Source organism: Perissodus microlepis, chromosome 10 (genome assembly GCF_051167445.1).
Source record: "Perissodus microlepis isolate ML-2025 ecotype Zambia chromosome 10, ASM5116744v1, whole genome shotgun sequence".
NCBI lineage: Eukaryota > Metazoa > Chordata > Actinopteri > Cichliformes > Cichlidae > Perissodus > Perissodus microlepis.
This window is the reverse complement of record NC_140470.1, coordinates 19,560,857-19,587,144: the sequence shown is the minus strand read 5'-3', so window position 1 is coordinate 19,587,144 and position 26,288 is coordinate 19,560,857. Positions and strand designations below refer to the sequence as shown.

Here is a 26,288-nt window from a genome sequence, read left to right as displayed (position 1 = left end):
CACGATGATTTTGTAGGAAAAAAAATCTGTCCTGACAGCTGAAAGTTTTTGCAAAAATAAATGTAAAAGGAGAGAGCTGTACACATTCTTAAACATGCATATGCAAAGGTGCCACTGCAGTTACTCTGACTGGTTCACGTCTGTTAACTCTGCAGGTTCATGTGCAGCTAAAACTCACTTCTTTAAATTGTATCAAGGCTTAAAAGTAAGGGCATGACTGCTGTGAATGACAGGCTATTCATGTATGTATTCAGCTTTTCAGGTTTTCTGTTACACGTTGGGGGGGTTTTGGCTTCTCCTCCACCTTCCTGCTCAAATAACACGAGGTTATGGTTACTGTTGGTATAAAGTGTTAAAGGGGGTCTGGCTATATTGAGTGATTTTACATGATATGAGCACTGGCACTATTTTCTAACTGATATCAGATAGTGCGGGTGGATTTATTTCTCTTTAACTCTTTCCCCAATGTCAAAATGACATTTGACGACCTTGCCTGTTCTCTTAATGTAAAGTCTAGACACCTTAGTTTATCTCAATAAAGTTGTGGTTTGACCTCAAGTTGAATATTTGGTGGGTTTTTCCAAGGGTGACTGCATAGGCAGAGACCACCCTCACTAACCTCTGATGCAAACCCAGTTATTTTCTTCCCTAAGTTTCAAAAGTTGCTTCTTCTAGGCTTACAGGTGTTAAAAAGTTGAAGTTGTTCTTTAATAGTTGATCAAACATTAGTTGAGTCTCAGCAAACAAAAAACTTGATAATAGGTGGCAACAACACTTGAATGTGTAACTAAGTCTCACACAGATAAGTATCTAAGTATTCTCAAATTAATCATTAAGTGTTGCCTCCAGCTCCAGTAGTCTCTTTGGTGACATTAGGGTGAAATAATATGGAGCGATTACTGGAAGGTGGTCTGATATTCCTAACATGCACAAACTGTGCAGGTTATAGGTTTTTTTTTTTGTTTTTTTTTCCAAGAAACCAAAAAAACCCCAAAACGAAATCACTACCTTTATCTGTTTCTTTTTAAATTCTTGGATCTTCTGCTGGGGTGAGGGGGTGGAGGTTCCTCTTTTACTCTCATCAATGATAAACCTTCAGCTGCGCAAGTGCTGCGCGGTCACGGCGCTAGGCTGTGATTGGTGGAGACCCAAGCTCCAGCCTTCGTGAACGCGCCGGTCTCCTGCGGCTCTATATATATATAGCCTCGATCTCCTCGTCACAGAGTAAAGTTATTCAAAGGCTTCGAGCTCTAGCTGCGCGAACTTCTACCAAGAGAAGAAAAGAGCACTGCACATACGCTGACTCGACCTCAGTCATGCCGGTGAACGCGTCCGCTCTCTCCACTGTGTTTTTTCTGCTGCTGGTGTGTCATGTGCTGACCATCGACCAGCATGATGTTCTGGAGAAAGAAGTGAGCCAGATGAGAAGGCGCCTCTCTTTGCAGAGCACAGGTGAGCCGCCACGTGCAAGTTTTCACAGGTCGTGTAACGGTCGCATTTAAGCGTCGGAAACTGCGTTTTGAAGAAAACTTTACATGACGCGCATGCCTGAGGCCCTTGTTGGCCCTAAAAAAAGAGCTTGAGGGGTGCTACTTTTTTCTCCCCCTTATTGCGCATTTAATCTCATTGTAAGACAACCTGTTGGCCGTGCGCGCCTCTCTAACCTCCTGTGCTGTTGGTGACTGTAATTCAATGCGCGACTCCGGTGGTTCGACCCTGTCCATGCACATTCCCTCTGTATCCCTTTCCCGGTGTTCTGACAAACCATCCTACTTTGGCAACACGTCCTACCGTAAGTAGTTTATGCACATTTCTGCTGTCATAGTAATTCCAGCACAAAGTTAAGTTAGTATGACGGTTTGCCACTTAACTTTGCCCATCAGAGTATGCTTGTAGCTCAAATTCATAAAGCCAAGACGGCTTGCCACTTAATTTTACCCGTTAAAGTATGCTTCTAGATAGGACTGGGCGATATATCGAGTTTTTTTTTAAAAATATATCGATATATTTTTATACGAGATAAGATATGTGACTATATCGTTTATATAGATATAGACTGTTACGTTATAATTATACTCGTGGAACCGCAAGTTTGCCTCTCTTTCGTCCACTTTTGTCTCTACGTGTTACTCTGCCTCGGCCTCTCCTTCACTGAACACAACTCCCCCCTCCCCCCCCCTCCCCCATCGCTGCACCTGCAGCTAACGACAAGATGGACGCGGCAGCTATCAAAGAGGCGCTGGTCGGTAAAAAGAACATTTGGAGATTACTATTTTAGTGCTGCAGCGTTACACTCGTTAAAATGAGGTTGACGCCATAACTGTATTAACGCGACAAATCTCCGTTAACGAGTTACCGCGGATCGCCCCGTGTGTGGGGCTGCACGGCGTCAACGCGTTAGCGTTGCGGTTAGCGTTAGCGGTTACCTCGTTAACGTGTTGACGCCGTGCAACTAGCACTACTAGTATTTTCACCATTTACAACAGCGCCATAAAGTGCAAAATGAAGAGTGTGTGAAACTGTGTGCTGTCTCCCAGCCTCCTGGCCCGAAACAAACTACCTTACATAACTACTGTATTTTCCGGACTATAACCTTTCACTAAAATCCTTTCATTTTCTCAAAAATCGACAGTGTGCCTTATGTATGAATTCTGGTTGTGCTTTTATGTGTCTAATCTGTAAGGAAAGCTGATCAAAAAGTACTATTTAACATTTAAATGTGTAAATCCTCTTATTTACGTTCCATACACTTACAGATAGGTTTCTGATAGAGTTGAGGGGATCGATCCAAACATGATACTGTCGATACCAACGTTGCTATTGGATCGATATTAGCTCGACAGGGTCGATACTTTGTTTCTATCCTCTTAAGTTCAGTATGTAGCCCAGTGAATTGTTTTTAATACATTATTTTTATTTTATTTGTTTTGGAAATGGAAAAATGTATACCTCTCCAAAAACATGAGTGTCAAAATATATGAAAATCTGAAAGGTGTGCTTTGTTTGTTAATTAATTATTGTGGGAAGTAAACAAAAAACACAGTAATTTAGCGGTCATTAAAATGTGATCAGAATTTGCAAATGGATGATGATTCATCTACTAAATCATGACACACTCCTCTCCCCTACATAAGCTGCCTGTTTAAGTTATTATTATTATTATTATTATTATTATTACTGGCCCTGCATTTCCTTTGTGTTGGATTGATATTAAAAAATTTGCAGTATGGCATGATACTAATTTCTGAAAAGTGAAGGCCAAAGGTCTGAGGCTTGACAGTGGATGTGTATTGTTTTTATATTATTATTATTATTATTATTATTATTATTATTATTATTAGGCACATACATTTACCTGGAAAGTTAATGCTGATCTCTCACTGTGTCTCGTAGTGGAGATCCAGAGTTGCCTGGTGAGTTCAGGTGATGTTGGCTGTGGGATGTTTCAGTGTTTCAGCAACAACTCCTGTGAAATCCAAGGGCTGGACCACATATGTCTTACTCTGCTGCACAACGCTGGACACTACGACTCGCAGGTGAGGATAAGCCAGTGTGTCTCACATTCATTCACACTCAAAATAAACTCATTAAGTCAGTTGTGTCGTTACGCCTGTGGGGCACTAACTGACAGGCTGAGGGGAAGTTCAGAAGTTGCCTGGGCAGGGTTGGAGAAGGCATATCTGGATACGTGTTTTTATTTCATTTAATCCCTTCCATCATTGCGCTCATTTGTGAGGAATGCTTGTTGTATAAGAAGCAGTGTATCGTTATGCATGGCAGCACAGTTGCAGCACAGCGTGAGAGGGGAAGTGAAAGGAGAGAACAGGAACATCCTGTCCACATTACTAGAATAGAAATGTATGAGAAAATGATGCAGGCCTAATGTGTCCCCAGTTTGAGCAGAAACAGAAGATGTTCTTTGAGGATCTCTGAGTGAATGTACCTGATACAGATGGTCGTGGATTAAAGGATAAAGTGTTGCAGGAAACTTCTTCAGTGCTTCTTCCCATTGGGGTAGAAATGTTTCATAACATGAAGATGATCACCCAGAAGAATTTTGTAGAGATTTGCAGATCCCCCTAAGACCCAATACGTGCCAGCAAAAAGCCCCCCACAGCATTACAGAGCCACCGGATCCCCTCAATGTAGGGGTCAAGCATTTAGGCCTTTACCATTCTCTTAGTGTGCACCACTTATTGCTGGGGCACTTGTTGAGGGTATAGATCAGCGGTCCTCAACCTTTTTTGCGCCACGGACCGGTTTATGCCCGACAATATTTTCACAGACCGGCCTTTAAGGTGTCGCGGATAAATACAACAAAATAAAACTAGTACCGGTACCGAAAAAGATTTATTCATAATACACGTGAAAAGACCCAGGAAAACAGACTAAACAATAAAAACGATAACAAAATAACACTGAAAACCGATAAACCCTGAAAAACATACATTTCACACCTGAGCCTCAACTCTCGCGGCCCGGTACCAAACGACTCACGTACCGGTCTGAGGCCCGGGGGTTGGGGACCGCTGGTATAGATGACAATCTGAAATTTGTTTAGGTCAGCGCCACATGTTGTTTTTTTTTTTTTTTTTGGTTTTTTTTTTTGTTTGTTTTCTGTTTTCTTCACTGCTTAACTCGCAGATTCAAATTTGTCTTTGTACATGCACAGCCACCCTCTTATTATATCTTACTTTGTTTTTCCTCACATACTGTACTAATGCGCTAGCAGCACCAAATGACCTTACTCCAGTTGAGCAGTTGGACAAATACACTGACAATTGGGCGAGTTCACCAGCTGTCATGAAGATCCATATAGAGCATCCACAGAGGTCAAACGGTTTTTGTGCCAGGCTGTCAACATGTTGTGGTTTGGTTTTTTGGTTTTTGTTTTTGTTTTCTCTCGCTCTCTGCTGTAAAAGTGGATGAGGATAGTCTGGCTTTCAGAGCCTACCCCAAGCGTCTGTTAGAACTGCCAACAGTGTACAGAATGTAATTTAGGAAAAATATTCCTTTTAAAGTATACAAAAATGAAGTGAAATGCATTACAAGATATTTAGTTTACATACTCAAAAAGGAGTGTGAAGAAGTGGACATTTATTTAACCTCACCCCTTCTCTGTAAGTCATAAGTTATTTTTCAATACAGTTCTATTTACATAGCACCAAATAACAAAGACAGTTGCCTTGAGGCACTTTATATTGTGAGGTAAAGATCATACAGCAACACAGCGAAAACTAATGTTTTTCACAGTGACCCCATTCACAGAGCATTTGGTTTTCTGGTCTCTGGACACCACCACAGATTTCAAATCATTCAAGTGCAGATTTTAGCTTTAATTCAAGGGATTTAACAAAAGTATTGCATTAGCTGTCGCGTTAGCAATTCAGCACAAGAGTTCTTCAATGCAAAGAAATGGGATATTCTTCAAGTCAGCAGGTTTTCAGCCTCTGAAGATAAAACTGAAGTTAAAGAGAGCCACAAACGAGCTTAAGCTGAAGGTGGCTTCAGTATAGGACTGACATACCATCTGAAGGGAGGAAATGCAGCATCTGGTGATGTCCGACAGTTCTAGACGTCACACAGTCGGTGACTACAAACTATTTTAATCCAACTATTTAAAAAAAAAAAAAAATTAAAATAAAAAATTCCTTATTTTAAAATTGTTACTTTTCAGCCTCTAAAAATCGAGGACTGTGTATAAAAATGGTTGTATTTCCTAAACAGTACTTGAGGTAAACCCCTTGATTTAAGGCTGTCACAAATTGTTTGTTTTGTTTGTGTAGCACTTTCGTAGAACTTAGACCAACTCAAAGTACTTTATAGATGACTGAAAAGATGATAAATCAAACATGGACATAAATAATAAATCAATAATAGAATACAAAAACTAAATAGGTCTTTGAATCTGATAGAAAAGACTATTGGAAATAAAAACATAGTTGCAATAAAACATTATGTGGGGGGGGGAGAATCATAGGTTTCCCTGTAATCGTCCACTCACTGTTCTCCTTTTTTCTCGCAGGGCAAATCATTTGTGAAGAACACGTTGCGGTGCATGGCGTTGGGGCTGCGGCAGCGTTTCAGCTGCATCAGCCGGCGGTGTTCGGCGATAAAGGAGATGGTGTGCGTGCTTCAGAGGGAGTGCTACACCAAACACCAGCTCTGCCTGGCACTGCGGGATCATATAGACACCGTGGAAAACCTGGTGCAGTTCCACCTAATGTTTCCCCCCGGGTGAGAAACACAAACACACACAAATTAACTACTAACAGCCACAATTTTATTGTTTTGATAGATAGATAGATATGTGTACAAATAAATGCATTCAAAATTATGTCATTAATTGCTCAAATGGAAAAATGAATAAAACTGGGACATTATTCTATTGTTGATTTTGGCACTTCCTGCAAGTGACTTTTTTCTAAATGTACAAGTATTTATTGATGACCCTGATGTATTCGCATCCTGCCAGGCCATACGTGGAGCTGACGAACTTCCTGCTGAAGTGCGGAGATGAGGTCAGGACATGGGTCGGACGCCGTTTGCGTGAACAATGCGAGCAGTACTGGGGGTCGCTTTGCAGCAGCTTTGCCGGAAACTGCCCCCTCTGCCAATCCGATACCCTCCACCAAAGCACTTCCCCATCCACCAGTGCACCATGGCCCATCACTGCTGGGGGACCCCTGCAGCAACCAACCAGAGAGGCTAAACCAGAGGACGGGACCAGGCTCAGTCATATAGACAACACAACTGAACCAGATTCAGTTGTGTCTGAGAAATCCAGTGTCACTCCTCCATAGACGGATGGAAACTGAGTACACAATTCTATAATACTAGCAGTAGTGGCTAAAAGTATTCAGTGTAGTAATGCATCATAACTTATTCAATCTGCTGGGCATTTGTGCTCCATTAAGGATGGAAGAACAATTATCTACCTCACTTCAATCTCACAGTAGACCACTGCAGCTCAGCAGCAGACACACACGGAATCAGTAGGTCAAGTGTAGCTCATGGCTCCAAGTCAGTATCCTGTTTACAAGCCCAGTTCCAAAAAAGCTGTGACGCTGTGTAAAATCTAAATAACATTAGAATGCATTATATTTTATTCAGTATTGAACATAGAAAACGTACCAAGTGTTTAAACTGGGACACTTTACTGTTTCATGAAAAACATTTGCTCAATTTGAACTTTTACACAGCATCACAACATTTTAGGAACAGAGTTATGAATCTGCTTTTGTATTTATGGAGAAAGTCATATTGTGTACCATTTAGATAAACAGATGAGGCGCAGTGTGCAGAAAGGAAAGCACTCATCGGTCAATATGTGTTAGAAATGTATCTTTAATGTTCGCTTGTTCACATTTCATACAGACCTCTGGTGTCGAATGTTGTACATTTTTTATTTAAATGGATCACAAACTCTGTGAACAGTTTTTATTTGAATTTTATTAAAATAAAGTGATACTGATGAACAAACAGAAATCTGTTATTTAAATCAGTCCTATCCTGTTGAACAAGTCTTTTAACAGCACTGCAGTTCAAACTGATATTTTGAGTTTTTTAAATGAACTCAAACCCACGGGGCTTGTGTTCAACATTCACACAATCTGACACCTTTCAGGGCAACAATCATTCATCGGATTACTGGTTCAGTAGTCTGGAAGGCAGGCACGAGGTAAACTCAATTTTTAAAAAAAAAAAAAAAAAATACACACTAAATACACTCTCCTGAGCACATTCACACTTTCTAACAAAAAGTAAACAAAAACAAAGGTTGGTGCATTTTGCAACCATGACCGTGACTAGTTCTGAATTAAAGGTGCAATATGTAGAATACTGGACACTAGCAGGGCAACCCGTGGTTTTTTTTTTTTTTGTTTTTTTTTTTAAACCGGCCTTTCTTTAATTCTACAGCTTAAGTCAGAAGATCCTGCTACAGCACAGAAACCAACCATGACTCAACAGGAGTAGATGGAGTCCTACAATGTTGCTCACTTTTCTGTCCCCCTCTTTTCTTCCTGTCTGTGTAAAAGTGAAGCTCCAGCTGAAATAAGGTTGCCCTCTGCTTGGAGGAAGTGAATATTTTGCATAAGCTGAAACATTTTGTCACGCAGATCACCTCTTTGGATGGATTTTGTGTTTATTTGCAGCAATCGAGGCTTAAAACAAGCCTCCAGTGGTCCCTTGCTTTAGTCACTGACTCCCAACCTTTCAACATGACTGACATGAGGGCAGAATCACAGACTACCTTTTCTTCCTTTTACGTTGGACTGAAGGGGTACAAAGAGATATTACATGAGCATACAGGCTGCTGATCTGTAGATGCTGTCTTATTGCATTATTAAACCTACAGTGTGCTTTAAGGTATCAACATTTCAAAAACTGCACACAATTTGGCAAATATGAGCATCTGAACCTTTAAGCTCTGTATTTACTTCAATTTAATGTAAATTTCAATGTAAACACATGAATTTCCTCAAGTTCAGGCTTTCTGAAAAAGACCCATCATCCAGAATGATAGAAATGGTCACATTAAGATAACAGAGTCCTTACTGTAACACCAGGGAGGCAGTGTGAGGCATCAAGGAAAAGGCTAAAAAGCAGCAGATCCCTTCTTCAACTGTGACCATTTGCAACGTGCGTTCAAACTTTTGACAATGCATTGTATAACCATATCTACTCGAGGCAGGCTGTGGCTTCTTAATGTTTTCTATGAAACTCTGGATGTCAGTTTTACTCACTTTGCTCCTTTCACTGCTGAAGTGGATCTTGAGCTTCAGATATTTTCCAACCCTTCATATTGCATATTATATGTAAGAAGTAACACGTTCCCACTTCACGCCGCCTCTGTGTGCTACAGTCCAGTTTCAGTGCTGCTTCTAAGAGTCCATGTGGTTCATGCTTCTACTTCATACCTCCTACAATTCACTGTGGTAACTCCTTCCAAGCCAGTCCCCACGTCCTTGAGGAAAAACAGACCCAGGCGGCCGACTAAATGAAGGGGAAGAGACGTTTCTTGAGGATGTAGAGGACGGTGGCAAAGAAGAGGGCTAGTGCAAGGAAGATGAGCAGCTTGTCTGTCAGCTCCCGCCGGTTGTACTTCAGGATGAGCTTCCTGCCCAGGTGAATGGTTCCTGTCATGCTTTTAAACTCCTCGTTGGTTTCCTGCACCGTCCTGGATGAGGTGGCTGAATAAGGAGGACGAAGAATTAAAGGCATTAAGGGATTAGGAGGATCGGTTAGGAAATGTGGACAGGAGACTGAAACATAAAATTAGATTTTTACCTAGAGTGCCAATGGTGTCCTCACTCTGCTTCACCTGTTCAGACATCATCCTGCTGATAGACATCAGACTCTCTGTGATGTTGCTGCTGGTTTCCACTAAATTTTCCTTGGTTGCTTTCCTGAGACAAAAAAACACACACAGAGCAGAGCAGGTGAAGTACTGCAGATGGGTCCTGACATGCCTAATTTATTATTAGATTATATTAAAGTGATTTATTGGAGACTAGAAGGAATCTTTTTCTCATTGAGTAGTTTAGAACCTTGTGTTTCTACCACCAGTGCAACTAGCCACTCTATTTTTATATTCATTTATCTTTTTTGGTTCATTTGTGCCAGTTTTTAATCAATTTTTTTAAATCACAAATTACCAAAAGCAACAATTAAAAAAATCTTATTTAATAATCGTTCATGAAAGCATTTTAAACCACAGACATTAGACAAAAGATAGTTTTACAGATGTTAACAAGTGTATCTGTATTTCAGTGTACATCAGATTAGCTGTTGTTTTGACATAGTTGTCATACTGCGATTCATCTGATAACACTCCATAAACATAAACACACATCTGTGTAAAACAGAAATATTATTGGTGGCCTGGGCTTAAAAACAGAAAGAAAACAGTGTAATGGTAATAACTACAGGAAGTAAAGGATAGAAGTTACTGACAGAAACTATGGTATCAGTTTGAAAATCCTAAGCAGCCTTGTTCTCAAGGTGTGTACGATGCCTCTTCCCGGCAGGGTAACGATAATACCCCATCAGCGTTTTACAGCTAAACAGAAACCAGGTAAATTAATACAGGTGACATTAATTTCCTCCTGTTTGGCTGCAGGTATACAAAAATCACTGATCAAAGTTCAGACTGCATATCAGCAGCTCTAACCAGGTGTAGAAGTACGGGAATCTACATAATGCAAACAAACTCGGAGTACACTGAACTGTCTTCGTAGTACAGTGCTCTGTAGCAGAGCCTTGGCAGAAACTATATTTACCTCTGTCTGGTGTTGTGGTTTTCCTCACCATGCAGCAGTTCGTCCTTCTCCATGTTGTCTATGGCAAGTTTACAAGCCAGGTTAGCTTTTCTCCACGCTGTCTGGTTGCTGACAAGACAGACATGAAAAAGCAAACAATTTTGAGACTGAAAGTTTCTGTTTTAGATTTTTTTCCATCTTAAGTGCTCGCTTGTGTCTGCATTACCAGTTTACATTATCATCGCAACAAAACAGAAACCAACAACATGTTCACTGGGACACGAGGCAAGTGATTCAAGGGGAAAATAAAATGACTGGTGCTGCACACGCTTATTTTTTTTAGATGTGTCTGTGTGCGTCTGTGTCTAAACACCTCAGCATCTGCTTCCATTGGCTCTCGGTCTCTGTTTGGATGGCCACTCTGTCTGACTCTTTGTCCTGCTCTTTGGCCATCTGCTCCAGATCCTGGAAGAAACAAAAAAACAACAACATCATGGCATCACATGACACAGAACCAATATTAAGCAAAAAAAAAAACAAAAAAAAAAACTGTCAGATGCAGCACCGTGTGGATGTGTAGCTGAGGCCTGACCTGAATTCTCAGCCTCAGCTTGTTGAATTTCTCTTTGACCTGAGCATTGAGCTCCACAAGAGCAGACTGAGGTCCTGGACAATCCCTGATGTCCTACAGACAACACACACACATTGAGTTAAATATAATGTATTAGTTATATTTTATAATTATATCACATCGAGTAAGACATATATCATGTGAATTCATAAATGCACATATCTTTGTGTGAGCAAAGGAGCTTGTGCTTTAGGAGTATGAGACATCTGGTCCATTGTTATAAAGTGTTTTGTCATTGTACACAGTGTACTGAGAGCTTGGCAGCAAGTCAGACTCATTCCCTGTGAATCCTGGACTCCACCAGCTCTGCCCCTTTATCATTGATTCTGTTCACAAGTTTTTTTTGGAAGACAGTTTCTATGTGCAGCCAAGAGGTGGAGGCAGTCAAATTCAGTGGACTCAGGATCTCATCTCTGCTTTTTGCTGATGTGGTAGCAGAAATCTATACAAATATAACAGCTGTATAAAGATACTTTAAATGGCCAAAAGGACTTGATTGATTGCAATGTAATGTAGAACCATAAAAATACTTGCAAAATATGTCATTTTTTATTACTTTATATATGAAATCCATTTTTAAATCCTGTTGACTAGAGCTATTTAGCAATATAACCAAAGACATTAGACAAAGAAACACTGGCAGTCACTTTTTGATAGGGCAGGTGTCTCTGCACCTCACCATCTGGCTCAGGATATACAGTATAAATTTTAGCACATTTTTCTCCATTAAAAAAAAACTTCACATATTTTTTATATTCATATTATTTACATTTTCTAAAACAATTTGTTTTAACTTATTTTAATTTCCCTTACTAATTAGGATATCACGAACGCAGAACTAAAAGAGTGCGTCGTAAATATTTTTTTTAAATAACATCTGATAATAAATGATCATTTTCTTCTCTCGGTTATTTGAATAATTAGAGATTTATTACTCAAAAGTGTTATAACTGTCTCAGGAATGATTTGTTGCCTAATTAAAATAAACAAAATCAAGAATGTTTTGTGTCTTTTGACTGTCGGAAAGTTAACGTTAGCTTCTTCTTAGCTCAACTTGAAGACCTGTTGTGCGCATGTTCAGCCAGCTCTCCAGAGTTACCAACGGTTCAGAAATGGCTCAGGATGAAAGGACAAACAAGGCGCTCGTTCTTCATTCCTTACCTGAATGAGAGCTTTAATTTCCAGATCATATTTGATAATTTCTTGTGCGCAAATTCGGACGTGAACATCCGCAGAAGACGCCATTGTTGTTTTTGTATGGCAAGCTGGAGGTCCAAAAGAGGTAAAGACGAAGGACCAACGGTAGTCGGATGTTAATTATCCGTGGAATAAATAAATATGTTACTTAAAATGGAACAAAAAAAAATACTTAAATAGGATTTTATAATTCCTTTTTCAAAAAAAAGTGCAGTTACTTATCATTCTGTAGCTCCACTATAATTTTGTCCTTACTTATTGGACAGACAGGATCCACACTGAAATGTAAATGTGTTTTCAAATGTTTAAACATCATATAAAACAGAACCACTAAATAATTTAAAGTTTGTAATATATAAACTATACTTAGAGAGTCAAAAGTGGCATTTTTAACTAAAAAAAAAACTACTAAAATTAATTCAGCCTCGGCTGTTACTAATATAAATACTCTTTTTTTTATTAACATCATCAACATCATGGATAGAGACTGTACTATTACTTTTTCTACTAAGTGTTAGTATTAACAGTACGTACTGAAAAGGGGGGTCTTGTGTCATTTTTACACCAGCTAATTTTGTGGAAATCCTGTAAAGGAAAAAGGAGGCCCATGTCTGATCCGTGTTCCCAGCAGTAACCCTGTCAAGATAACAGAATAGACACAGACAGAAATTTCTCCCTTTTTCTGATAGACTTTGTGCTTTGTCTAAACAGCAGCAAACCAGCAAAATATGTACAATACAAGAGTGGAAGAGCTATTTTAATGTGGTCTTTTTCGATACTGTTATATACAAAAGACAATAAAACCATGAATAGAACTTAATCATAAACACTTCCTGTTTAGATGCAGCCCTTTTCTGAATGTGTCCAAACCTAATAAACACATCAGTGAGCCACATTGTTGCTTTGGGAAACATTTTCTTTCATTATGAAAAGGTTGGGAGGGGGAGAGACGCCATCCCACACACCACTGCGGTGTACATGTAGGGCATCCAATTATATTAAAGTATTTTTTACAAAAAGAATCAAGGAAATTATATATGTAGTAGAAGCAGCTGTCTGCTTTCAGTTGTAGTCTCCCAATGACATTTGTTGGTGGTAAAAATAAATTTAGAGCCATCAGCAGAAGTGTTCCTATCAGTGGTTCTCTTTGGCTGGATAAAGGCATCTCTCCATTTCACAGGCACTACTTGTGGAGGAGATAATATGGCATTACTCAAAAATCAACCAGAAACACTGGTGAAGATCTTAAGTTTCACTTCGCTTGAATGATCCTGGTTTATTTATATATAGATTGTGCTGGAAACATTCCTCAGAGATTTGGGTCCATACTGACATGACAGCGTCACACAGTTGCTGCAGGTTTGAGAACAGTGAACTCACTGTCGTGTTCAAGAAACCAGTTTGAGATGATCTGAGTTTTGTGACGTGGTGAACTATCATGCTAGAAGCAGCTATCGTAAAGGGATAGACATGCTCGCAATAATACTCAGGTGGGTTGTAGTATTTAAATGATGCTCAGTTTGCACAAAGGGGCCCATAGCGTACCAAGAAAGTATCCCCTACAACATTACAGCACCGCCACTGTTGATATAAGGCAGGGTGGATCCATGCTTTCATGCTGATTGCACCAAATACTTATGCTGCAATTTTAGTGAGCCCATGCTGATTGTAGTCTTGGTGTGGTCTTCTGCTGCTCTAATATTGGATCTGTTGTGTACTCAGGAATGCTCTTCTGCATATCTTGTTGAACTCTTTATGAACTCATTTGCTTAAAATACCTTTTTAAGCGACGGAAAATTCAAAAATCATTTCTAAAAATCAGGTTGGAAAACTCACACACACTCGGTCAGTTAAATAAACAAGATTCAGACTGGGGTGCTAATGGTTTTATTGTTTTGATATTAAAATCAATAAACATAATCAGACTAACGTGGTTACAAGCAGAGCTGTGGTACCAACTCCTGGTTGATACAACAGAGAAAAACGATTTAAAAAAAAAAAAAAAAAAAAAAAAGGAGAAGAAGAACAGAAAATAAAGAGAGAGGCACAATTACACAACAGAGATTCAGGGCAGGTGTCTGCAGAATGTCGAGCAGCCAGAGACAAAAACTGTCAGAAGCTCTGAAAGAGAATCGGGCTGTTACAGTACAAACCAAAAAATAATAATAATAATAATAATAAAATAAAGGTCTTTTACTTTTCCATGCCTGTGCATAAAGCCACCCACTGTGCCTCCAAGAAGAGAAAAAAAATAAAAAATACGTTAAACAAAAAGTTAGTCAAAACAAAAGTATAAACCCAGCACAACATTTATTACACAACATAAATATAACAACTGTCAAGATATTGTATTTGAACAGGCATATATGTGAACTACAAATATAGACGTCATTGCTAAAGAGAGGATCAAGTTAGTTTCAGCAGGATACACTTTTTCTGCAGGTTTTGCTTCTTTGTGAAATTATAATCACCAAGAGATCTATTATAGAGCACTTAGCAATGAAGTACAGCCCTCCTACTGAGACTGGGGAGAGGAACACACACAGGACTAACTACAGAAAGATCCCATGCTGTTGATCGAGTCAAATACCATACAAGACCAGAAGCATCGTAAAAATGGCATGTAGCTGTGGAGCTCAGTATGGCCGATACCTTCCACATCCGCTACATGTTTGGACTTGTATGGATTTCCTATTATAATCCTCCGTCTGTCTGTCATTATTAAAATTTATAAAGAGAGAATAATAACCAAACAGATGCCGTCTTTTTTCGGTAAATGTCTCTTGCTCCATGCATTTTGGCAAGTCTGGAAGGAGATGTAAATCATTGCAGTGTTTGGATGATGAGTTGGACGTGTGTAGAAATAGAAAGAGGGGTTTTCTTTTTTATTATTATTAAGTGTGGGTGGTTGTTTGCTTGAATCAGTCTGCCGGAAGAGGAGATTAACCCTTCCCCATCATTCATTGCAAAGGGGAAGGTGAGGGGTCTCTGCCCACCAGCCTTTAGTGGCCCCTGGCTAATCTCAGGGGTTCCCTGACAAGACAACTGCGAACCAAAGCCCTTCTTAAAAAAATAAAAATTAAAAAAGCACCTAGAAGGGGCAAAACATCTCTGGCGCAGTGGTAAAGTTTTACTTCCTTAAAACTAAATTTTCCCCACCAAAAGTTAGAGACCGCAAGCAAGCCAACTCCTGACCTCAGCTCCGTGGCGGTGGAGCACCTGAACCTCAGCCCAGAGTCATGACCAAAGAGTCACCTGAAGGCAAGGTTCAGTCTGGTGACCCACCGAGCTTTTCTCAGGACTTATTAAACTTCCGCTTCATGGGCCCCACAGACAGCGATAATTCAAACTCACAATGAAACTGTAGTCTGACTTGGACCAGTTTACTTAGAAAATAATGAATTATTTTTATCTCATTAGACCACCTTCAGTCTTACATCTGCTTAAAGTTTCATTTTCAGTCTCCATCTCTCATCACAGCAAACATCTGAAGTCTCTTTTGGTTGCCTGGCCAAAAGAGAGTCCCCATATATATCTATATCACCTAAAAAACAAACGTGCATTTGTGACTATAAAGTACTGGAAGAACTGCCCTACTTTGTCTCCTGTTTCCAGTATTTGTGCTAACTGGCTGCTGGCTGCAGTGACATCAAACTTCTCAGCCAAGTTATAGTAAGAAAACAAATCATCTACAACTTAAAAATGGTTGCAATGCTCCTTTAATGGAGGGAGTCATTATTAGACTATTATGCAAGAGGATGTCTGGGTACATGTCAGCAGAGAATACCTCATGAAGCTCAGTCACACCAATCATAACTCTATTTGGACAAAAAGAGTAAATATTTGTAAGTAATAACTAATATAGGACAATTCCTTAATTTTAGTTGGATTCACATTTGACTTTTTTTAAGTTTGTAATCGTTATGTTAAAGTGTCTATTTTCCAATTTGTGATAGGTGAGCTCAGTTTATTTAAATCTAACTGAGCATTAGTTAGTGACATTTACATCTCTAGATGCTATTACAGGTGTGTACATAAAAGCTGTTTACAGAATAGGTTGAGGGAAAAAATTGAGATATACTTCCCAGTTTTTTTCTCATGATTTTGATTTTTAATCTCAGATTTCAGACTTTTTTTTTTTCTCCAGTCAAAACTTGAAGATTGTTTCCAGTGGTCCTAATTCTCTTCTATACTAATTAGATCTTTGTCAAAAAATAAATGTATATAATTTTTGTATGCACAGTTTCTAGTTTCATTGTGACTTTGATTAAGATCTGTGAATCTCATGACAAGTCTCTGACTTGTGGTAAAGACTGCTTTAGTGGAAAGCTTTAAAGTCTAGCTCCAATCACTGTCTCCTTGCATTGTTAAATTAAAGGATCGAACAAATAAATAAAGAAATGGCAAGAACACTGGGATCAGAGAAAATGACAATAAAATATAATTTAGGGAAAAAAGTGCAACATTTGATAGAGTCAGAGCATAAATATCAAACCATAATATTGATAATAAAAAAAAAAGATTTTAAACACACAAGCAGGACAGCAGCCATTAAAAGATACAACATTCATGATCTTTCTGGATCCTGATGACAAAGAGTCTCCCTCTGTTGAGACAACAGTAAAAGCTCTGCCAAACACTCGTCTGTCTGTATGATCCTGCTGAGGAAGACTAGTCTACATTCATCAGCAAAGCAGCAGCAGCAGAATTATATACCTCGCTATATCAGCATACAGCAGGTCAGAAGTCAGAAACACAAGACTGACCAGAGTCATCAACAGAAGGAATAATATGGCTAATACAGCTATTTAACACAGCCATGTTAGCACCCAGCCACTGACAGATTAGCACCACAGTGTACCTCCATGCTCAGTTTGTCGCTTCATTCGCAACCTGCGACTCAGTGCCAACACTGACTTCAAGGAGGGTCTGGCACTTCATAATAGCAAAGTTAAGGAATGGAAAGTTCGCGTTTATTTGGGATCTTTTTTTTTTCCTGTCTCGACAAGGTCTCAAAAGGTAGCAACAGAGTGCTCCGTGTCGAAACCTTAGAAGAAGAAGAATGCATTTTAATTGTCTAGGTAAAAAGCAGGCCCAAGTCTCCCTCTGTCTCAGACACAGTGGAAGTTTGCTCTTCTCTACGCGGACACACCAGCGGTGATAGCAGCAGCAGCCAATGCAGAATACACGATAACGTGGCATAGTGGGCAGAGAAAGAGTTCAAAACAGAACCAGGTTTCCCAAAACAATTCAATTTACAGGTTGTCTTTTCTGCTCTTCTTCAGCAAGGCTATTCTACGATCGAGACACAACTAACAGCTCTCATCTGCCTCTTAGGTTGACTATTCTATAAAATGCACTGATTTAGGGTTCAGATGAGGTTTTCATTTCATTATTGAGCTTCAAGTTTAGGTTTTGGGAAACCCAGTCCCTGGTTTCTGTAGGGAAACCCCCTCCAGACTGACAGAAGGTGCAGATTTGTGTTCTCATATAACTGATTAAGGCACCTGGTTCAGCAGGCATCATATTCAAAATATTTTTTTTCCTTCTAAGTGTACAAACCAAGTGCAAGGTGAGTAATGCTGTTGGTCTTTTAACTGCCACAGGGAGGGAAAAAAGAAAGATTGGGGGGACAAAAAAAATCAACCAAACAAAAGAAAAACCCCAACAGGTATGTGTGGTATAAATATACTGTAACTGTGGTATGGACACCCTAAACCAAAATCTGATGTCTCTTTGTGCTCATTCAATAGCAGCAAGTATGAAATCATACAACAGAGCGTACAGAGAGCCCAAAAAGCCATGCAACAACTTTGTGACAATGAACACCCTTTCCCGAATTCTTCCCAATCTGCGAGGAACTCACAGACTTGATTCTCTCAGGGAATCGCCATGCAGAGACAGCTGCGTTCTTATTTGGGGGGAAAATGTGGAGGGCAGTAGTACATGTTTTTGTTTTGTTTGTACAAGCAACAAGGGTTCAAACAAGACAGGATATACATTTGAAATGCCAAAAAACAAAACACAAAAAACCCTCAAAGCCAGACTCTTAGACCTGACAGCACAGCTAGTCCGAGGTTAGGTCATTTAACATTTTTATTCCTGTGATGATTTTTTATGGTAATGTCTATTTTACAGGGTAAGAAGCTTCCTGGAAACAATTACCATATGTACTTTGGTACCAATAAAGGGGAACAGTAAGATCTTTTTAAAAAAACAAAAAAAAAACAAAGAAAAACTGGTCACATGACTGTCCTTGTAGCTCTGTTTTGGTCTCTACCGGTTGTTGGCTGCAGCAGACAGCCATCTACTGCAGCCAATAAACCGAGACGATGAGCACGAAGCAAAACCTAAAAAAAAGGGTTTACATGTAGACAAACTGATTAGTCCAAGTAAATAATCACTGTTTATAATTCTGGCTATAGATAAATGGCACATTGAGCTGACATGCTGGACTCCAATTAATATAACTGGAAGTTTATGATTTCAATACTTTCTCCTGAATTAGCACCAAATTACACAAAGCTGTACTGGAGGAAACTTACTGGACATTTTTTTGGAAATTATTACACACTGTAAAACAAAGCATTACCCTATAAAAACCGTCTCAAGAGCACTTCGATGCACTTAATTGCACTCATTCAAAACTGCTCTTTCTGAATGAAGCTACATCCACGTGATCTTTAACAGAACCTCTGTGGCTTTGAGCGGTGGTATCAAATCCGTGAGACTGGCTTTTACAAAAGAAGTATTGGTACGCTTAACAATAACGATCATACAAGTCGATAGCACAGAAACGGTGTTGTTGTTTTAAACAAGAAACAGTACAACTCTTCCTCTGATTGGTCCGACAGTGAGTCAGTGAAAGTGATCTGGGCGGAAGTCTGATCTGATCATAGTTACACTGAATGAAATGGTCACACGGAGAGTGTTTTCTGTAAGCACATCTGAATACGGGTGCCTTTTTTTTGTTTTTTTATAAATCCTCGTAGCATTTCTCGGGACAACGAGGCGTAATCAGCACCATGTGACAAACCCCAGCTGGATCACGACTGGAAATCAGAGTGCAAACCATTCAGAGAGGAAGATGCTGCAGATTGTGTTTGCAAGAAGACCAAATTTGGACAAAACGGTGACATTTTGTGAGTTTTTTTGTAACAAGTCTGTTGGCCTTTGCTTTTAACTTTTATAGAGCATTGCACCATAGTGATTGACATTAACGATTCATAACGCACACACTCTCTCTCACACACATACAGTACGCACAATATTTTGTACAGAGTAAAGAATGGCGACAATAATTGGAATACATAAATATACTTTCTTTTGATTTTTATATGTCATCACATATGTCAGATAGAAGAACGATATTACCCTGATTTGCTGAAGAAGAGCTTTATGGATCCACGTAGCTTTTATTGGACAAGAGTAGCACAAAGTTACACTCTATTAGCTTAATATTTGACTGTATAGGATTTATGTAATCAGAAATAAAAAATAAAAAAAAAAACAGAAAAGAATAAAAGGAATAGTTTTACTGGCGTGGATTTTCACTCATTTCCTTGACTGTTAAAATGCCACAGAGTCTCCTGGTTTGAATGTAAAGTTGCACAGCTTGCGCCTATTCTGTTAAATGTAAAAACCTGTGAGGACTCTTTCTTGTAACCAGCCTTGTGATCGACAGCAAAACACATGCACGCTCCTCTTGTCAGCCGGCTGTCAACCAGCGGCCCTTCAACCACTGTTGACCCCTTGCCAGACCTGGATGAAATTATACCCGAAAGCATCGCTTCCAAAGCAGTTCAAACCTTTGGAGTCATTTTCTTTCAGATACGTTTCACCACGTCTACTACTTTAGTCAAGGTTGTTTTGAGCCAGTCAGGCTGAATTGATTTGTTGTTGTTGTTTACCATATCGGCAGAACAATGTCAGGCACGCCCCTCTGGGCAGCCGACTTGTCTGCCGTGTTGTTATTTTTGTTTGTGTGTGAAAAGTTATTTAAGAAGGCAATAAGTGTCCGGATTGAGTCTCCATTTGTAATTGGCTTGCCATACAGTACAGTGATATAGTAACTTCCCCCAAGGCGGCCGGGAACAACGTCTTTCAAACAAGCTCTTCCTGGCCGCCCCAGGCTAAACCCTCCTCCTCAATAAGTCACAAGTAGAAATCAGTTTACAAATGATAACAATATAGCTCTCTGAAGAAATGTGTCTACACTGTACATCACCCTGAAGAGGAAGCCAAAGCAGAATCAGTTTTTCCATAGGAAACCTCTACTGAAGGCAAATGAATCGTGACGCCAAGGGGGTCAGCATCAAGATCAACGTAGGGGCCCTGGAATCAAAACCCTCTTGTTTTTGTATTTTTAGGTTTTTTTTTTTTATAATTTTTGTTTTCTTTTAAGACCACAAACATACTTTCACTCGGTCCCTGACCAGGAAATAGACCTATCCTGTCAAGACACTGGGCTTCCCAAAGCCATGCAATGGTACGCTCTTGTGCGCTCATATCATGTCATGGCTCCAGAAATGTGTAGATCTAACCCTCGTCAGGTCGTACACCTGCCCCTCGCTAGTTTACAGACCTAGCAGAGTCAGGCAATAGACCTATCCAAGCAAGTAGTCGTCAAGTACACTTGCAGCATTCACGCCAGGCCATTTAGCAGCAAATGGAAGAGAAAAAAAATGCTTTTCTTTTCTTTTCTTTTTGTTTTGTTTTTTTTTTTTTTTCTTTTTTGGACAAAGTGCTTTCGGTTTTTTTAAACATATAAGATAGAGTATTCTATACATATATTTAACATTTAGAAGATACATATTAACTTATAGTTTATTTACAAAACTGAATCACTACTAAGAAAATAGCTATGGACGGTAAGGGGAGAGCAAGTCATTAGGCTACAACTAGTCTAAGAATCAAATATGAATCATGGATACTCGTCATTCTAGTTTCAGAAAAAGCACCATTTCTCCCTTTTTAGACGGAACGGAAAACAGTAAAAAATCTATATGCGTGTGTGTGTGTGTGTAGCACTAGCTGTTATTCAGTCACACAACACAAACTTTATCATCAGCAGACTCACGTCACGCCAGTCTGAATTCAGCTTTGTCAAATTCACATTTTTCTCGTTTTAATATGACCTCCAAATAAATCAATTCTGCTTGAATTGTGAAACATTCCCAGAATAGGTAGCATCTCCTTAAAGGACTTTACCATAACTGGTAACCAAAGTTATTCTTTATGTCTGTGACCAGTCAGGAAGGATATGACTAATGGAAATTCAATTCAGCAAAGCAAGGCCAGAGGCAGCGATGACCATCTCAGGAAAATACACAATTCAAGCAGCTTCATGCTTCAAGACAGAATACAACAGCATGCAAAAGTCTGGGCAAGTTTTACTCTGTATAGCGGACTAATATGAAAAGGCATAAAGTTAAAGACGGAATGATTATCTTTTTATTTTCCTCTTATATCAAAATGACACCAAAAGGTGAAGCTGACCAGTATTGTAGCCTGATAAGTGTATTTTCTTTCTTATTAGGGCTGAATTTCCTCAGCAAAAAAGGCGACCACATAAATCTACTTCAGCTTAGTGGGTGGCAGTAATGATGCCGCTTGGAGTAAAAATGAGTGCCAACCAGATTTTTTTTTTAATTGTTGTTACACTGATTCCGAGTATTATATGTAGATTATTAATTTGCATGATTGTAGCAATGTTTAATTTTTAAAGCTTAGAGTTCTTTACATTGCTCGTCTTTTTTTTGTTTGTTTAGATCAGTTAGATCATCTGCGCCGAGACTTTTGCACGCTGCTGTATGCATGAAAATCTAAACGACAGCGCTGAATCCAGATCAGCCACACTCAGATGGCTCTGGCTTTCTTACACCATCTGACACAACACTGTATCGCGCTCCTTATCTGCCCTCACGCTAGAACCGCCAACAGCGGCACTTCAACGTTCCCCCTCACAGACCACTCAAAGTAGACCAGCACTTCGCGGCATTGTGTTTTATATAAATCCTGTCTTGATTCTCTGTATTTCAAATCAGCCAGCTAAGAATAACAGAAAGGGTGGAGCTTATAGATCAAACCATCAGCCAAACACCTCCACCTCTGACCGACAACCACTCCCAAACCAACGGGAAATCTAGCAGGCAGCTAAAATACAAAAATATAACAAGAGCATGTTTTTTTGGGTTTTTGTGTTGGGTTTTTTGTTGTACTCTAACTTTCTCAAAGCAAGGATAGGCTTTAGAAATGTGTCATGCTTAAAAATGAATCAATTGTCATGAAAAGTGGCGTTTCACCATTCATAGATATATCATTAATGTTTCTATGTACAATATTCAGTTAATATATTTGTCTATAGACCTCATCTACATACAGAAATCAAACAAGTGATACAGGAACACAAGATTTTGGTTACTGTTTGAGAAATTTTAACAAGCAAAAAAACAAGAAGAAGAAGAAAAGAAAATTGTAACATAGCTTATCTAGTAGCACTCTTGGTATTCATCCTAGCTAGCGCCATTAACACAATGAGCAGGTGGAGGGGGGAATCAGTTCAGGAATGAAGGGCTTCCTTAAGCAATAAATCTACTGGAGAAGCCAACAGAGGGGTTCAATTTTAGATTCAAAAAAAAAAAAAAAAATAAGAAGAAGAAGAAGAAGCAAATGAATGTTCCTTTTCTGTACAGAATTGGACCCAAGCTAATTTCACAGTTCTATGAAGTCCCTGACCCTCCCACAAATCTTACATTCAATACGGCGTCAGGTAAGCTGTGCAAAACCTTACTTTAACTGGCTGGTCGCCATTTCGTTGCATGTGTCTTTGGTACAAAACATAATCAAAAGATAGTGTGCAAATATTTTTTTGTAACTCTAAAAGAAAAATATCTGTCATCCTTAAACCCCCCCAAAAATCCCCAAAGACGAAAGTACCAAAAACCAAAAGTAATCTATTGCAGAGCCCTCCTATATACACACAGACTCTGTGGCATCACGCGACAAGAGCTTCCATTTGTTTATGTACATTCAGAATATCTTCAAAACAGCTGAAAGACACAACAAACCCCACCATCGTGTCCCTCATCGCACTCGCTATAAGTAGTCCTTTCCTAGGCTGGGAGTTCTGGCCGATCACCTCTCCTCGTTCAGCCCCGCTCACACTCACTCACTCTTACGGAGACGCGCGCACACACACACACACACACACACACACACACACACACACACACACACACACACACACACATACATACACAAGGCACAATGAATAGAACTCTGATCAAACACTAGTATGAACACACCAAACTGCCTGGTCGTCTCTACTGTACAAAAAAGGGAAGCCGGTGCCGTTCGCTGGGAGACACAGTTATTTACAGTTTCCTGGAGGAGATGGATCACTGTTTATGTCATCTCTATCGCCGCCAACAGCACCACCATCATCATCTTCCTCACTTTCTGTCTGATCCCACACTGGTCTGTTCCACGCAGTCCAGTTATAACCAGCACAAAGGCCAAAAAGCACCATGCTACATGCGCTTCCTCTTCACATGGTCAACTATGAGCCGTTAAGCTTCCTCCTGCCTGACACGAGCTTCAAACCAGCAGGACGCCTCTCGCTTAATAAAAGCTCTAATGATAACTTTCAGCTTTATTGTTTCGCAGGGATGGCATGAACATATTTAGGCCTTCAATACAAAATATTTCTTGCCACCCCGTAACGCCTCGGAACAAGCCGCTTTTTTCCACTGCAGCTTACAAGGCCATTTTCATCAAGGTGCTTTACTCGATTGGGTTCATTTGACAACCTCAAGTCCACTTTTGTTGCCCTGTGAGGTGAAAGTCTTCTGAGAAATGATAACTGGAACTTTTTTCATGTAAATTCGTCCTTTGTCACTACAACCTCAAACAAACGTGTGAAAGTATTCCAGTGGTTACGCTCATGCGGCTGTTTGTCTCAGCCTCCAACAGAAACAACCCTACACAATGCTATGTTAAACACATCTAATCATCACCAGTGGATTTAGGACGTGCTATTCGCTATACACCTAACCATCACTTGCTTTTAGAGGCGCTTTTCCCCCCCAACGGACGTTCACAATGAGTTGGGAGAACTGTGATGCGCTGACTCTGCACGCAGTGCGCAGAGCCAGAAAGCTAGGGTGTATGCCATACAGGTGACATGGCAAAAACAAGCACACATACCTACACACAGGAAGTGGTATGTCTGTTTGTGTGACTAACAATGTGCATGAAAGTCTGGGTTGTAGGGGCATGCAGAGGGGAGCATAGTTACAACAGGACAGCACGATCGTAATACTGAGTCCACTGCTCTCAGTGGAAGGCGGCCTGTCTAGATTTTGGAGGTGGGGACTCGCAGGCCGACCAGTCCGCCGGTGGGATCGCCGCGTCCTGTGTTCTCCAAGATCTTGTTGACGAAGTCTGAAGTCTGCCCAGCAACAGGTGATGGCACTGCACACACAGATACAAAGATACATTAGAACATGTTTATACTAAATACTAAAAGTAAAGTTAACTTTACTTTCAACTGAACTAAAATACGTCTACTGTATCGATCAATTTCACTGCCTACCTGAGCCATTAAAGCTGCTATCATTAGGATTATTAATTTATTATTATTTATTGATTTTATTTTTCATTGCGTAGAAGGCATTTTTATTACTCTTTTATTTAATTGGAGGACTGTTTATGTTTGTCTGTATACACCAAGCTCAGCAGTGCTTCCAATTTTGCTGTATGCTTGTACTCAGCTTATCTAATTGTGAAGGTTATAACTGACTGAATTTGGTGATAAATATAATCAATGCATCTGCCTATTTATTGTGGTTATCACATACATCATTGATTATATCAATTATTCATTATCAAATATATTTGATAGTTTTGCAATGAATTTAATTCTGATGGTCTTTAAAATGTTTTTTAAGTTATTCTTAGTCATCGTTCACAGTCACCATAAACTACAGTATCTCATTGATTGGTGGCCAGTCAACTGTAAAAAGACCATATTATGCTAACTTAGAGGTCCACGATTTCATTTGGGGTCCGGCATTTTAGGTTTTACATGGTTTAATGTTCAAAGAACAATCGTTTTTCTAACCTTGAAAATCGCTGTAGCTGTACTAAAAGTTAAAAATGTATCTTTAACTCTTTACGCCTTGAGAGCTTACTAGCAGTAACCCTTGTTTCTCTTTTCTCACTTGAAAAGTTTCTGTTATATTTCAGGCCTCCTTACAGAACAAAATGACTCTGCCTCAGCAGCTACTCTTGTAAAACCCCAGAAGCTATTCTAATTGTCATCAAACCACGTCTTTATTAATACATACTGAGGTGTAAAACATGTTATTAAGAGGAGGCAATGATATGTTGTCTTTATGGGGTAAAGAGTTAAGTCTCCACATGCTAATAAAACCCAGCCTGATCAGATTGGTCAGCTAGCCCAGCAAAAGAGGCAAGAGAGAGTGTCGGTTACTAACTGTAACCAGAGACAAAGAGTCCTGAATAGAAATATTCGGCCGCTCAAGATGGCGGCCGTCCTGCTCCTGCACTGTCCCCGACTCAAAAAACAAAAAGATTTTATATTTGTGTTGTTGATGACGTCTGGTGACCGTTTCAGCTGTGCGGTCATTATGATAGCAAAGATGTAGCTTAGTGCAGTGCTTGCATTTGGACAGTATCTCACAAACCTGAGTACACCCCTCACATTTTTGTAAATATTTTGTCAAATCTTTTAATGGGACAACATTGAAGATACTAGTCAGTGTGCGGCTTGAACAAAAGTGTAAATTTGCTGTCACCTCTAAATAACTCACACACAGCCATTATTGCCTAAACCGCTGGCAACAAAAGTGAGTACACCCCTAAGTGAAAATGTCCAAATTGTGCCCAATTTGCCATTTCCCTTCCTGGTGTCACGTGAGACGTTACTTTTACAAGGTCTCAGGTTCAAATGGGGAACAGGTGTGTTGAATTGCTCTCACACTCTCTCGTACTGGTCACTGGAAGTTTAACATGGCACATCATGACAAAGAATTCTCTGAGGATCTGAAAAAAAGAATTGTTACTCTATATAAAGACGGCCTAGCTATAAGAATATTGCCAACACCCTGAAACTGAGCTGCAGCACGGTGGCCAAGACCATGCAGCAGTTTCACAGGAGAGGTTCCACTCAGAAC

General features: G+C 39.7%; 3 protein-coding genes across 5 annotated transcripts in view; 1 reads left to right on the top strand and 2 right to left on the bottom strand.

Annotated features, from left to right (window-relative positions):
- The first annotated feature begins 1,211 nt into the window (after nt 1-1,211).
- LOC146379348 (stanniocalcin-2-like) lies at nt 1,212-7,482 on the top strand. Its single transcript, XM_084940561.1, has 4 exons — nt 1,212-1,452; nt 3,394-3,536; nt 6,026-6,237; nt 6,476-7,482. The coding sequence occupies exons 1-4, from the start codon at nt 1,317-1,319 to the stop codon at nt 6,801-6,803; spliced, it is 819 nt and encodes a 272-aa protein (XP_084796687.1). The 5' UTR covers nt 1,212-1,316; the 3' UTR covers nt 6,804-7,482.
- Nucleotides 7,434-12,168, bottom strand: bnip1b (BCL2 interacting protein 1b). Its single transcript, XM_084940562.1, has 6 exons — nt 12,055-12,168; nt 10,855-10,947; nt 10,636-10,727; nt 10,284-10,391; nt 9,292-9,410; nt 7,434-9,194 (listed from the first exon to the last, which is right to left on the bottom strand). Exons 1-6 carry the CDS (start codon nt 12,136-12,138, stop codon nt 8,998-9,000), a joined length of 693 nt encoding a protein of 230 aa, XP_084796688.1. The 5' UTR covers nt 12,139-12,168; the 3' UTR covers nt 7,434-8,997.
- A 1,793-nt stretch (nt 12,169-13,961) lies between these two features.
- crebrf (creb3 regulatory factor) overlaps nt 13,962-26,288 on the bottom strand; it is a 35,345-nt gene continuing 23,018 nt past the window's right edge. For all 3 annotated transcript variants that reach the window (XM_084940559.1, XM_084940557.1, XM_084940558.1), the window contains exon 10: nt 13,962-24,564. In XM_084940559.1, the coding sequence (XP_084796685.1) occupies nt 24,446-24,564 (119 nt within the window). In that variant the 3' untranslated portion in view covers nt 13,962-24,445. The remainder of the gene's footprint in view (nt 24,565-26,288) is intronic.

Excerpts from the sequence above, each read along its gene's own strand:
- LOC146379348 (XM_084940561.1), top strand. The coding sequence starts at position 1,317 with ATGCCGGTGAACGCGTCCGCTCTCTCCACTGTGTTTTTTCTGCTGCTG. Across the intron at positions 3,537-6,025 it reads CTGGACACTACGACTCGCAG|GGCAAATCATTTGTGAAGAA; the intron begins GTGAGGATAAGC and ends TTTTTCTCGCAG. Across the intron at positions 6,238-6,475 it reads CACCTAATGTTTCCCCCCGG|GCCATACGTGGAGCTGACGA; the intron begins GTGAGAAACACA and ends GCATCCTGCCAG.
- bnip1b (XM_084940562.1), bottom strand. The coding sequence starts at position 12,138 with ATGGCGTCTTCTGCGGATGTTCACGTCCGAATTTGCGCACAAGAAATT. Across the intron at positions 10,392-10,635 it reads CAATGGAAGCAGATGCTGAG|CAACCAGACAGCGTGGAGAA; the intron begins GTGTTTAGACAC and ends CTGTCTTGTCAG. Across the intron at positions 9,411-10,283 it reads AACCACAACACCAGACAGAG|GAAAGCAACCAAGGAAAATT; the intron begins GTAAATATAGTT and ends TTTTTGTCTCAG.